This window comes from Olea europaea, unplaced genomic scaffold (genome assembly GCF_002742605.1).
Source record: "Olea europaea var. sylvestris unplaced genomic scaffold, O_europaea_v1 scaffold1609, whole genome shotgun sequence".
NCBI classification, from domain to species: domain Eukaryota; kingdom Viridiplantae; phylum Streptophyta; class Magnoliopsida; order Lamiales; family Oleaceae; genus Olea; species Olea europaea.
Genome location: NW_019233725.1, coordinates 46,559 through 60,079, shown reverse-complemented (window position 1 = coordinate 60,079; position 13,521 = coordinate 46,559). Strand labels below are relative to the sequence as shown.

At 34.2% G+C, this 13,521-nt stretch overlaps 1 protein-coding gene across 1 annotated transcript; it reads right to left on the bottom strand.

Moving 5' to 3' along the window:
* Positions 1 to 512: 512 nt before the first annotated feature.
* Positions 513 to 12,843, bottom strand: LOC111377134 (histone-lysine N-methyltransferase ATX3-like). The gene is made up of 23 exons (XM_023000192.1): positions 11,285 to 12,843; positions 10,980 to 11,035; positions 10,706 to 10,904; positions 9,924 to 10,052; positions 9,753 to 9,821; positions 9,598 to 9,666; positions 9,401 to 9,492; positions 9,214 to 9,306; positions 7,700 to 7,835; positions 6,620 to 6,692; positions 6,404 to 6,503; positions 6,141 to 6,265; positions 5,912 to 6,057; positions 5,544 to 5,648; positions 4,081 to 4,145; positions 3,502 to 3,721; positions 3,193 to 3,279; positions 2,949 to 3,005; positions 2,688 to 2,777; positions 2,466 to 2,552; positions 1,821 to 1,895; positions 1,330 to 1,430; positions 513 to 859 (listed from the first exon to the last, which is right to left on the bottom strand). The coding sequence occupies exons 1-23, from the start codon at positions 12,194 to 12,196 to the stop codon at positions 769 to 771; spliced, it is 3,177 nt and encodes a 1,058-aa protein (XP_022855960.1). The 5' UTR covers positions 12,197 to 12,843; the 3' UTR covers positions 513 to 768.
* Between the last annotated feature and the right edge of the window lie 678 nt (positions 12,844 to 13,521).

The window sequence follows — 13,521 nt, the reverse complement described above, 5'->3', positions numbered from 1 at the left end:
AAATAAGTTTTAAAATTTTATCTAGATGCCCAATTAATCTTTTACATCTCTAGAGCCATTTTTAATGTAAATTTTTTTGAAATAAATTTTGTGCAATATAATTTTGATGTGTAGTTAAAAAAATAAGAAAAAATTACGAATTCACCTGTATAATCATTTTATTGAGAAAACATTCGAATTAAAAATAAGTTTCAAAAAATCTCTGCCATACAAGGACTTAGGAAACATTTGATATTACTTTTGAAAATATCAAAATAAACTTTTAAAATCCAAAAATTGCTTTTGAACTTGCTTAATTAAATTTTTTAAAATGCTCCTTCAAGTTAGAAGAGCTTTTAAAAATAGCTAATGCAATGTAACTTCCTCTAAAAACTCATCCAAAAGAAGAACCCCTATTAAAAATTAATTTCCAAACATCAATTAAAATGTTTCCCCAAAAATTATTTTAAAAAGCTGTTCTATAAAAAGCAAAAACCCTGCCAAAAAACCTTTAAATTTTGAACAGTTTACTATTAATTTATGGAAATATTGAACAGTTGAATATAATTATAAATTGTTTTGACAACAGCATCTGGTGTAATATTGCTACTACAGCGCCCCAAAACAGGACATCCCTATGCTAAAGAACGCTACAGCTTACAAAAAATATACCAGCTACAGGGCTGGTCAAATAACACTAATTTGCAAGTGAAAATTGCACTAAAGTAAAAGGAAAATCAACAAAATTCCCACCGTTAATTATCTGCACCTTGCAAAAAATTGTATACGTTAGTTCAAGAATTTCCTGCAGTTTGGAGCTTCACATAAGCACGGAACTTTAACCTCGTCGTGCTTATCAGATTCAAACAAATAATCATACCTGTTTAGACAACACAAGGACAGAATATTAAAAAATCATGCAATAGATGCCAAAATGAGCCCCTGTTTGGTGTAACTTGGAAAGTTGATAAAAATCATAGTCAAATACCACATATTTCACAGGAACCACAACTTTTATCGAATTTTTTACTAATACATTTCATCATCTCTTATCGAAATCTGCTAAAAATTTGAATTTTAGCTACAACAATCAAGGGCTCAATTGAAATTCAGCTTTGGGGTGGGGATGGAATGCCAAAATGAGCCCCTGTTTGGTGTAACTTGGAAAGTTGATAAAAATCATAGTCAAATACCACATATTTCACAGGAACCACAGCTTTTATCGAATTTTTTACTAATACATTTCATCATCTCTTATCGAAATCTGCTAAAAATTTGAATTTTAGCTACAACAATCAAGGGCTCAATTGAAATTCAGCTTTGGGGTGGGGATGGGACTAGAAGTCATACGTTAACTCCTCGCCAGCAGAAACGTCAATTTTAGCTACAAGAACTATCCGGCTCTCTTCATCACCTGTACTCATTATTCTCGCGTAACAGTTGGGCATACACTGTAACAATATGCACAAGGTTATATGTACACTGACATAGGTAGGTGAATACTGTACAAAAAAAGTATACAAATTTTTGCAGACTTGCTGATGTGGAAACTACTAATTATTTCTTCATTAATGAGCTAGGACCAACAAAATTTAACATGTGCATTATGTAAAAACGTGCTTACACAGCTGCATGTGCGATTAAAAATTACTGGAACAATAGAAGTCAATACAAGTAGACTAAATAGAATTGATCCAATACTATAGGGATGGTCTTTTGTTCAAAATATGGTTTGAGGCTTTTGCTACCAAATATCACAAGTTGACAACAGTTTTCATCCAAGTCCAATACAAATGTACTTATAAAAGACATTTTAAGAAATAAATGGATAGAGAACGTACCGAGTGATTGATCAAGCGGCCTATGTTCCCCTTATTTGTGGCATCAATTACTACTTCCTCACTTATCTTGAAAAGCTGTAAGAGGATAATGAGGATTGCATCAGATGAATGGAACCTCACATTCATATAAAATGACTTCGGATGAATATAAGGCGAAGACAGCAGGCATGAATAAGCAAGGAAAACAGATTTACTAATTTTAAATTTGCCTTCAACAAATATACCTTGGGTCAGATTCAATTTTTTTATGTGAAGACCTGAGGTTTCACAACTTATTGTAAATGGGTAGCAACAAGACTTGAATTTGGGACCTTTGTCTATTCTAATACCATATTGAACCTCCTCATCTAAAGATCAAGTTGTGAGAGAGGGAGGCAAACTTGTTTATATAAAATTTGTCTCCGACAAAAACTTATCAGGATCAGAGACAAACAAATTGATGAAATAAACATGAGAACCACAAAGCTATAGGAGGCCCTGAATTCAAATTATCAAAGGACCTTACAAGAAAATACTGAGAATGTATATGTACATGTAAGGCTCTTCATGATCAGAACAAATCCTAGCCTATGTATACAGGTGTACACTCAGAAAAGAGGGAAGAAATTAAGGACATAAAAAGAGGTTCAGGTAGGATTAACTCACATAGCAATCTTTGCCTTCCGACAGATAGCGTGCCTCCCTCAGATCAGCAACGCTGCGCCGCACCTGCTCACCTCGATACTCAAAAATCTGAGAAATAATCAATAGCAAAGGTTATAGTACTTAAATCCCCAGCACCCAATACTCCACTACCAAAAAGAAACTGTCATCAATCTATCTCCCACCCCAAAAAATAAAAAAAATAAAAATATAAAAATATAGTACCATTTCTCCTTCTTGAATATTTTGCCTTGCAAAGAGGCCCCATCCATGTATTCTTGATTTACCAAAGCAAACTCGATATTTTTCTGTCCTCTGAAGCATCATAGAAGAAATTGTTACTAGAGAGATCCGCACTCACATGTGCAATAAACAAGCATGCATGCGTTCATGCACACTCAAGCAACAAGAAATACACATCCACATAGTGAACCGAGAAACAAGCACAGCCAAAACAAACTTAAGTCATGAAGAAAAGTTATTTACCTGTAAATGGCTTAGTCGTTCTCTGAAGGTTGAAAAAACCTTTCCAACTTCAAATTGCTGAACAAAAACAAAGAGAGAGATGAGGAAATAAGCCATCTGAGAAGAAAAGATAGTTAAATAAATAATAAAGATTAATGAAAATAAATAGATATTGGAAATAAGGATTTGCTGTTGCGTGTCAAATTTAAATTAAATAAATAGACATGGGGATATTAAAGAAACAAAAAAGAAGGAGACTGATTACGTTGTGTGAAGTTAAACAATCTATAACGTCCAAAGCGTGATGGCTTGGGCCCATCGGTCGGTGGAATACTGACTCTTGTCCAGCCCTCTGCTCAAAGGAAAGAGGAATAGACAGAGAAGTAAAAACATAAGCACATTCAGGTGTGATCAAATGAACCGAAGAGAAGAAAAGAGTAACAAATTATCACCAACAAAGAGCCCTACAGAATACCATGCAAACCGAAAAAGAAAAATAGATGAAAATTTAATTTTACTGTTGACAGAACTCGGGAAGTGAAAATTAAGACAAATCAAGAACATCATACTGCACCTTTCTGATTGATTGTTTGAAAATGCGACACCTTGCAGCAGACATGGGATCGATTTCACAAGTATCAGCAGACAATGAATCAAAGCACTCAGCTGTCCTAGATGAGATGACCATTGAACCACTCAAGCACTGTTCTTGAATCTGGTTTTGAAGTAAGCTTCCGGTCGAGAAAACCCCATTGGGAGTCTGTATGACCAGTACATTCTCGGCACTAGGCGTCCTAAAACACCAATCAAATAATTGATACTAGGCGCTTAAAGATTCAAAAAATTTGGACTTCATAGAAACTTCGAAACATATAAATGCAAAGCAGAAAGACAGCTGAGGTGGTATAACGTCCAGAGTCTTTTTCATATTTTGAAAAAAATAAAAATAAAAATCAACACCAACACCAACACCAACAAGATAATCCAGTAGAGTTCCTTGAACTTTATCCTGTGTCCACTTATGGCCCTGATTAGAAATATGAAGTTTCTTATATCACGAAGAATCTATAGCGATGCCGGCAAGAATCCCAAAGAAAAATAAATAGAGAAAATAAGATAGGTGAAACTAAAACAGGTAGCACATTATCCATACCTATGAATGGCGCAGTACGAGACCCATTTCGTAATCTGTGTTCCATACTTCTCCGCACAATGTAACTGTATTTAGGAATGTAACTCACGTGAATAAACAAATAAATGGAAGAAATGGCATAAACATGGTATGCCTTGTTTATTTTCTGCTAGTAGACCGATAAAACATAAAAATCATCAAAAAAAATACAGATATCAATGCAGAAAATTCATTAGGGTGAGATTGGGATATTTAATATTGCATACACTTGACCCTCTTAAAAAAAGAAAAGCAACAAGACTCAAGTCTATAGAAAACTAGTCTTTTTTCTGGTTTGTTGACAGCAGAAAAACCTACTCTACAGTGGTAACTAAAGCTTGATTTATTACAAATCAAAGGGACCGAAAAAACTGTAATACTCTGCTATTTAGTCTTTCTTTTTTAATTCTTTAATCACTTCAATTACCTGTACATTGAGGTATTATAGATATAAATTTTTTTATTAGGTAATCAAATATTTTATTAATCAAAAAATAATACTCAGTTTCTATTATCAATTTAAACAAGAAATAACATGAAATTAGACGGACCTTCTATATGACCAATAACCGCCGCTTAAACCAAGTATTCAATGTCATATAAAACAATTCTCTAATCTGCCTTCTATTACAAATTTAATATTAATTGTAGAAACTATTATGAGTCAATACTTTCCTTAATTTGTAAGCAAAACTGAGAGATTATTTCCAACATTTGATTCTTTATTCAAATTGGTTCGTAATACTGAGATATTTTTCCAGCTTTCATTACCCAGGATGGGTGTAGAAAGATTTTGAATAGGCCAATATGACAAAAAAAATAGTCTCAATGAGAGACGAACAAAAATTTTTCCAACAATCCAGGGCCACAACGGATTTCTCAAGTGCAAACTTTAGGACATCTTAACTGATGTTCTCACAAAATTTTTCAGTCTGTGCATCCGGACATGCAGTCAATACTGTTCTTCTGTTACCTAAGAGAATTATTTTACAATAAGAAACCCCAGGATATTTTTTCCTTTCAAATGGACCAATTTCCAGCTTCTTTTCTCTGTCAGAGAATAAGAAAATATGTCAAAAATTATTGCTCACTCAGTCACATTTACAGGTGAAAAACATTTCAGTAAAGCAGAAGCAGTTCTGCTGTCAAATGACAAAGAAAATCATTATAATAAGAAACCCTCCACCAGACTTATTTACAAGTGTCAAGCTATAATTTCTTTTCTCCTTTTTCCTTTTTTTTTTGTGAGCTTGGGGTGCTAGCTGATAACCTGGTGTCTGTCAAAATGCTCTTAGTTCTCTTGGCAACTCACTTTCAATGAAAGAGTTATGAGTAACATGCAACTTTATACAAACATGTGTAATCAATTAGGCCACTATTCAAATATATCACTATCATTATATAACTGGTAATACAGAAATAAAAGAACAAGAGCAGATACATACTTCCATGCGGTATCCAGCACGAAATGCACACATTGCATGAAAATAGGTAGCACACTTGCAACACTGGGTGCAAGACCCATGAATCTGACTACAAATAATGCATGCCTGCAAATTTACAAAATATAAGGACTCTTGCAGATGCCAGAGAAATTAATTCGTCAGCAGAAAAAGCTTATTTAAAACAAAACCATTCGACTAGAAAAGTCAATTAAGCCAAAATTCCAAACATTCGTAATCATGCAATGCCAACCATGGACTTCTATTTTCTTGTCAATTGACAAACTTCAAATAGAGAAATGCAAGGAAAAGAATCTGCGAGTGGCCGATTCATTAGTATCCTCATTCTGATTCTGTGAACCACCTCATACCTTAGCAAAAGAACTTGCCGGAATTCGAAGGAGACCTGTTGCAGGCTCCATCATCTCTGCATTTGAAAAAGCAACTTCTGGCCGAAACCATGCACATGTAACATGAACCCATAAAGTTCCAACGTCTGTTGGCTTTAATGCACCACCTACAGAACCAGCATTTCATTACATGAGTAAAAAGGTGATGAAAACACATTTGGAACTACAGTAAACCGCGCAAACAACTTGCCTTTTACAGGACAAAGACAACACTCTTTCTCAACCTCCGGAATTTCGCATGCTCGACAGACCCATGAAGCAAAATCCTGTATATTTCTCGCCCCATAGCATTCTTGATGGACAGCTATTTGACATCTGAACCACATCGAAAGGATCTCTCAGCTTAACATAATGAAGTGCTAAAAAATCTGGGTCATACTATTAAGTAATAGAGTTTCAATTCAAATGGCTGTGCTATGAGTTATGAAAGTATAATATTCCAGATATTGACACCTGTTGCATATTATCATTTTGTTGTAGTCCCAATCTTCAACCCATCTACAAATAGCACAGCGTTCTGTAGTCCACTTTGTATAAACAGGTTCATAGTTTTCTGCCAAAGTAAATATGGTAAGAACACTGGTTCTTAATTGGTTATATGTGGGTACATGACAATACGAAGAAAAGAAAAATATGTAAAAGGAACACAGCAAAACAAGACACAATTACCTTGTAACAAATCAAACAGCTTTTTCTTATCTAAACGAAGAGGATCAAAGCCATGCGCATTGTACTCTACAATCTACAGCATCAATGGTAGTAAAGAACATGAAGAAAACAGAAATATAAATGAAATTAACAATACAGCTGCAGGAGATAAAAACATTAGCATGCGCTTACAGTTTTTCATTACACACAATTAGATTGACAATGACGGAAAATACTAAGTAGAAAAAAAATATATATAGCAACAAAAATTTATAAATTATCTTTGTTTTGATAAGTAATCAAGTAATTTTATTAATCAATGGACAATACGTGGGAGGTGTATTATCAAGTTAAACAAGAAAGAAATGACATAAAATTTGGCAACCCTTCTATGTAATTAGTGGCTGCAGTATTAAACCAAGTATACAAAGTCATATAAAACAATTCTCTAATCTGCTCTAATCTATCTTTGTCTTTCACACAGACATAGCACAATGAGAACAGATATAGTTTTATTCAAATAAATTTGGGTCGGCTACATGAATAATTTTCCACAGGATTCATGTCATAAGCCTAATTACAGCACACTCAATAAATAAAATATAAGAGGCAAAGGGAAAAAGGGCCCTTACAGCCACATAGGGAAACTGCAATGAAAGGAAAATGACTACAGCAGGTCATCATTAGCTACATTTAATATATGGTTTTATGATGTATAGAATTTATTGATGTTCTTATTCTTTAACATTCCATGGTTACCAAAAATAATTGGCCTTCCTATCTTTAATTTATCTCAACATACGACAAAATGAGAGTATGATTATAAACTTCACAAAAACCTAAAATTTATGGAATTTTCGATTCCAAGACTGAACGAAAAATGAAACTAATAGATTTATTTCAATGAAATTTGAGTCCATAAGAATGGGCTCCTTACACTGATATTTTTCATTTTTTCTAGTAACAAACTAGATTTTAGTCGTCAACAAAGTTCCCTTCACTGACAGCATAACATGAGAACAAAAATACCTTCTAATCAAGCAAAAGATAGTGAACCACAGAAAGTGACTGTGGTTTAAAACTTAAAGATCCTACACATACCCATTTTTCAAGTGTTAAATTTGAACCCTTCACTTTAACACTTGACTTCCATTTTTTTGCTCTAGAACCTGTATGTCGCTCCCATTCACTAAGCGATTGTTTCTTTGCCCCGCATGAACCACACCTACATTGAACCCTGAGAGAAGGAAGGTCAAATGGATATCAAATTATAAGTTTCTTTAAAATCCAAAAAATATCGGCATTGCATCAAATTTGGCAGTAATGTTATGGTACTTTACAACTTTATCGTCCAGACTGAAGATAGTGTGGGTTAATTCTTTTGTTGCTGAAGACATGTTTCTTCCTAATTTGTTTTTCTCTCGTAGTTGATGAGAACATAATGAGTCATCAATAGAAATCGATCAGGCACAAATCAGAAAACTGGCTTGGAATAACTTTTAACTAAAAAACAAAATGCATAATGAAACAGATTGTCTGAACCAATTATCACTGAGCATTTCTAATATTGATTAAGGCACATGTATCTTAGCAATTGAATGTTATCCTCATAATAGAACTATTAAAAACTAATCCCATAGCTGAAGGAAGCCACTATTTCAGGCAATAAAACATTATCTTCTAATTAAATAATTTGACACAAAACTAAACCATGTGTTCTCTTTTGCCAAAATTTAAATTAGATCCAGCATTGAATTTTTTTTCTTCGATTGGCACAAATGTTCCCTGGTTTGAAGATGAAACACCAAAATATATTGAATAATATACACTTAGTACTCAAATAATGAAAACATTTTACGGGTTAATAATATTTGATAATCGATTAACTTTCGTGGTCAAAAGAAGCGAAAAATTAACTAGTTAGTATCAACCAATCTCTTTTCATATTCCTGAACTAGTATTTCCACAATCCAACAATACAAAAGCCATGAACGTAAATGCAAGTTTATTACATTTATAAATCAAATAATATAATAATTTAATACAATTTTCGTTATGATAAGCAAAACACAGATCAACCAACTGAATAAGTTGACATATTTGTTCATATTCAATATGTAACTTAAAGCTTAAATTGTTTTGTCCATTTAAAGACTGGAGAACGGCTGATATGAAAGTTTTTTTCATGAGAAGAAAACATTATTTAGAAAAGCACAAAAGGTTCTGACAAATTTTATGAATTACAAGACTTCATAAAGGCATTCTACATAAATAAGATTATTATTATTATTAATAAAACAGAGAATAATATCACTCTCTCTCTTTAACAATGATAAATTAGTAAAGGGAGTCCTATCTAGATTGTTTAATGGAATCTCAAATATCTTTGCCAATAAGTGCATGATATATCTCTAATCCCTATGAATGACAATATCATCTACACAGAAGCTTAAATTCATTCTTTAAAACGTTGGTAGCATTGGTAATTTGATGAGACTCAACTTCAGGAAATGTCAAATCCATATAAAGTGCATAAGCAGATGGGCAACATTGCACATTGGCAATTAGATTGTGAAACTAAACAATGAATATTTTTTTCAAATTTCAGGTCTTACAGATGAAGGCTTGAATAATAAATGCCTTCCACGCCATTGCAGACAACAGTGATCTTGTCAGTCGGAAAGATGTGTCCGGAATTCTGGGCAGACCTGGTTAAAGCAACATGCAGTCTTACAAAATTAGAAAATCAGTATCCCTTGAAAGCAGCATAATAACAAAAAGAAATGGTGCACAAAAACATACCTAACATCAAATTGCCGTTTGTCCCGAATTAAGAAGTCAGGGCTAGATTTTGCTTTGCACTCAGGGCAGAAGTAATTCACCTTCTCCAGATCCTATAAAAGACATAATATGGTTATTGCATGGTATATATCATTAAGTTGATTATAAGCAAATGTTGTAACACCGTGACACTTAATATATAAGAACTGTAGTCAAACCTTTAAAAGCTCACTGGATATGTTGGCACACTCAGCATGTACCCAAACATCACAACCATCACAACATACCTACTCAAAGATTTTGAGAAAATGCATATGTTCATTTAATTTGTTGGTAAACAAGAAATGCAAAGTAGAAGTGAAGATAATCTCACCCAACTTCCACCATCAGAGTGGTGCCATATTTGCTTGCATACACCACAATATTGTTTTGATTTCCTTAACTGAAACAAAATTTCAATCTTCCATAATAAAATAACCATCAAAAATTCAAAAAATAAGAACTCTCTAAAAATATATAGATTGCAAAAGGAGAATGGTCTGACCTTAACACAGTGCTCACACAAGAAATAAGCTTTTGCATCTTTTTCCTTTATTTTCTTCATAGTTCTGCATGCAAAAATCAGTCCACAGCTTTCACAAGGCCGTGTTTCTTTTCTCTTATCGTTTGAATCCTGAGAAAGACAATTTATGGATAAAGTCGAGTTCCATTTCAAAAGAATCAAATTAATTATTAGAAGTACTCTCCAAAAATTCTCGAACCAAAACCTTTTCATTCAATGCAATTATTACGCTCAGGGCAATCATCAGAATGCCAAACAAGCACGTAGTGTTGACATATCAAATACCCACAATAATAGTCTTGTTTGTCCCACGGTGGTTATTTCCCTTGTTGCTGTTGATCAGACCCTTAGAGATATAAAAAGATCTCTTACCGAATCATATTTTCATGGCACCCACACCCAAAAGTAGGAATAGCAAATATTTAGGAATATAGTAAAAAATAGAATCTACAAGAAGTAAATAACTAAATGCGGATAAAAGAAGTGATAACATCTATCTAGCTTGTAATATACAAAGTTCTGGTTATCGGTAACTTAATTGTTTCAAATCGTAAGAGGCACTCATCAAGTGGAAAAGCTGGAAGCGACTGAAAATAAATAACCTTCTTGGTAACACTACTCATAATCCAATTTGCACATTTAAATAAAAATATCATGGCAATTAAGAATGTGTTAAATTGTAACTTGTACTACATCCATTATAAAATATATATAGAAAGTTATTCCTGTTTAATACTAAAAAATTTAGCTACATGAAAACCCACCTGCTCAATGGAATAATATTGTGAATCCTGATTTAAACCAGTTGCCTGTTTGATTTCACTGGGTTGTATCCCGAATAAAGTTTCCTGCACAGTCTCCACAGAGGGATTTGAGTAGCCACTTTCAGCTAAAATAGCCTCCTCTATAGCCATATGGAAATCACTAAGTTTGCTGCCATACAACTTAGTCTGCCCCTGAAATCTGAACAATAACATGTATAAAATCTCGATTCCAATAACATAGAATGGATTTGTCAAATTCCAAAATTATATGCACCTGTCCATGTACTCGTGAAAGGGAAAAACCATTCCAGCTTTTATCCACGCATAATCCTGTATGTAACAGTAAAAAGAAATCCTATAGCGTCACTATTGGCCAGAATATTTAAGCAAGCAAATTTATGCATTTATAAATGCCAATAACAGTTAAAAGTGATGTCACTGTCACATCCAGTCAGTAATTTATAACTGCTCAATGCATTCTTCAAACAGTAACATATACGTATATCACGCCGTGCAATAAAGAATATTTCATATTCGACAAGCATGAATGCGTGTGGAAAAGATGAGGAAGTTAATTACCCTCTGTCCACTCCTTGAATAACCGTAAAACATCACACAGAGAGCGCCCGGAACACAAGCCCTCAGAACAGATTCAGGTGCTTCCCTCAGCGGATCAATCACGATAGCCGGCCAAGCTGGGAAATTCTTACCGCATTTGGCCCAAACTATATCCCCCAATACAAAATCTTCAGGATGATAAAAATCAGCCTTCTTCACAGTCTCCTTCTCCTTGACCGTCTTCTCCCTCCTTGAGTACCCACCGCTTTCCACCACTGGCAAAACACTTGAACACCCTTCGTTAACTGACTCCACTGAACTCCGGGAATTCCAATACATTTTACTGCTAGAACAGTCTCTATTCCCATATTCAGTGTTCAAGTAGGGTAATAAACTTGTATTATGCATTTGGTTGCCAGGTTGATCTTCGACTTTCTGTTTCTTGACTAAATATATTTCATCGTTGTAAAACTTGTGACGCTTTGGTTTCTTCTTACTATGAATCCCACAGCCCACATTATCTGTTTCCGAAGTACTACTTCCATAATCAACATTCTCAGATTTTTCTTTCTTCCATGAATGCAGAACGGAGTCATTGAATTTCGATGGTAGTACCTGTGAACGCCCTCTAGACGACTTCAATAGAGGAGGCTTATTAACACCTATCTGAGTCTGAATTTTAGTCTGGGGTATTGAGTTCACTTCACCGGTGTAGAAAGAAGCTCTAGTGGGCAAATTGTTCGGGAAATTAATGCTGGACCCTTCAAATTGGTTAACAGGAACGGTGAAAAGCACATTGGTCGTTTTCGCCCTCTTGGAATTAATGGTGGAGCATGATTCCCCCTCATTCTCACCGGAGATGACTTCCTTTTTCTCGGCTTTACAACGCTTAAGGTTCGGCATTTCAAATTTCTTCATCTGATTCACGATCATTGTCCCCGTATCAGATGAATTCAACCATAGCCAACCAAAAAGCTAAAAAAAAACCCTAATCCCTCTTTCCAAAATAATTAATTTGGAAAATCAGGAAAACTTATTCAAATCACCTCCAGTAAATCCGACCAATTATTCTCAATACCACAGAATACTTATAATTCTTCACGGACTTCCCTGGTGAACCTAATTTGAAACAAGGAACAACAAAATCCGAGAATTCGAAACAGCCGGGTAGAATTCGAACGACAAAATAAAAGAATAATCTACAAAATCTCTTGGACCCTCGACAAGAATGGAAGATTTTGCCGTCAAGAACGAAAAAACCACCGAAAATTGAACAAACTGTCGAAAGATAAAAAGATGGAAGAGATTTCGTGAATCGCAGAGAATAAAGTGCTTTCTATACAGCTTGCGCCAAAAAAAAAAAATTAAATACATATATATGTATACTATGTATGTGTATATGTGTATCAGAGTTTGAATTCCTGGGTCTAAATTCAATGTGTAATTATTAAATAATCGCAAAATAGAAAAAATTTAAGGAGAATTGAAATTTTAGGGGTGGTTTGGCTCCAAGGTTGCAGCGAATTAGGAAATTTTGGGAGGGAGAAGAGGGCGAGGGTGCGGGTGACGCGCCAACCCAAAATTTTTGAGCCGAGGTAGCACAGAAATTTGTGTTACCTGTGGCGAGGTTTTAATGTCGTATATTGCGTGTCCTGTTTGGATTGGGTGTTCTAGGAACGTGGCTAGGATGAGTCTGTGTTGTGGACAAACTGAAACGCAAGTGTGATTTTGGATATTGCAAGCCAGGTCCTCGAGTTGTACCTAATATTCATAAGGAGATAAGGAGTTAATTGTTCCAATTGTCTCTGAACTTATATTTGTGTCTTTGATTGCTCGTTAAAATTTAAAATATTGAGTTTTGATCATTAAACTTATCCAAACATTAGACGTTACTCACTGATATTACATCTATTACAAATCTTTTAAACGAGATTAATGATGTGGCTAGCGAAATGCACATAAAACGTCCCGTCACGTCATTAACAAATTATTGCGTCTCTGATTACTTACTAAATTTTAAAAAAGTCATCAATTACTCACTAAATGTTGAGGTGATCAAATTTTAGCCACTAAAGATTTAAAGCATCTTTCATTACTCACTAAACTTTGGAAACGTCTTCGATTGCTCGCTAAATTTTGAAAAATTTCATTGATTGCTCGTGAACTTTGAATTGATCGAATTTTTGACCACTAAATTTATAAAAATGACTTTAGCTTGTTGTTTGCTAAAAAATTTATACCGCAAGTTTATTGATGTC

Bases quoted from the DNA above. Each gene is read 5' to 3' on its own strand.
- LOC111377134 (XM_023000192.1), bottom strand. From the start codon at position 12,196: ATGATCGTGAATCAGATGAAGAAATTTGAAATGCCGAACCTTAAGCGT. The intron at 6,693-7,699 runs GTATGTGTAGGA...TTGATGCTGTAG, and splicing joins ATTTAACACTTGAAAAATGG to ATTGTAGAGTACAATGCGCA. The intron at 6,058-6,140 runs GCAAGTTGTTTG...CTGGTTCTGTAG, and splicing joins TTGTCTTTGTCCTGTAAAAG to GTGGTGCATTAAAGCCAACA.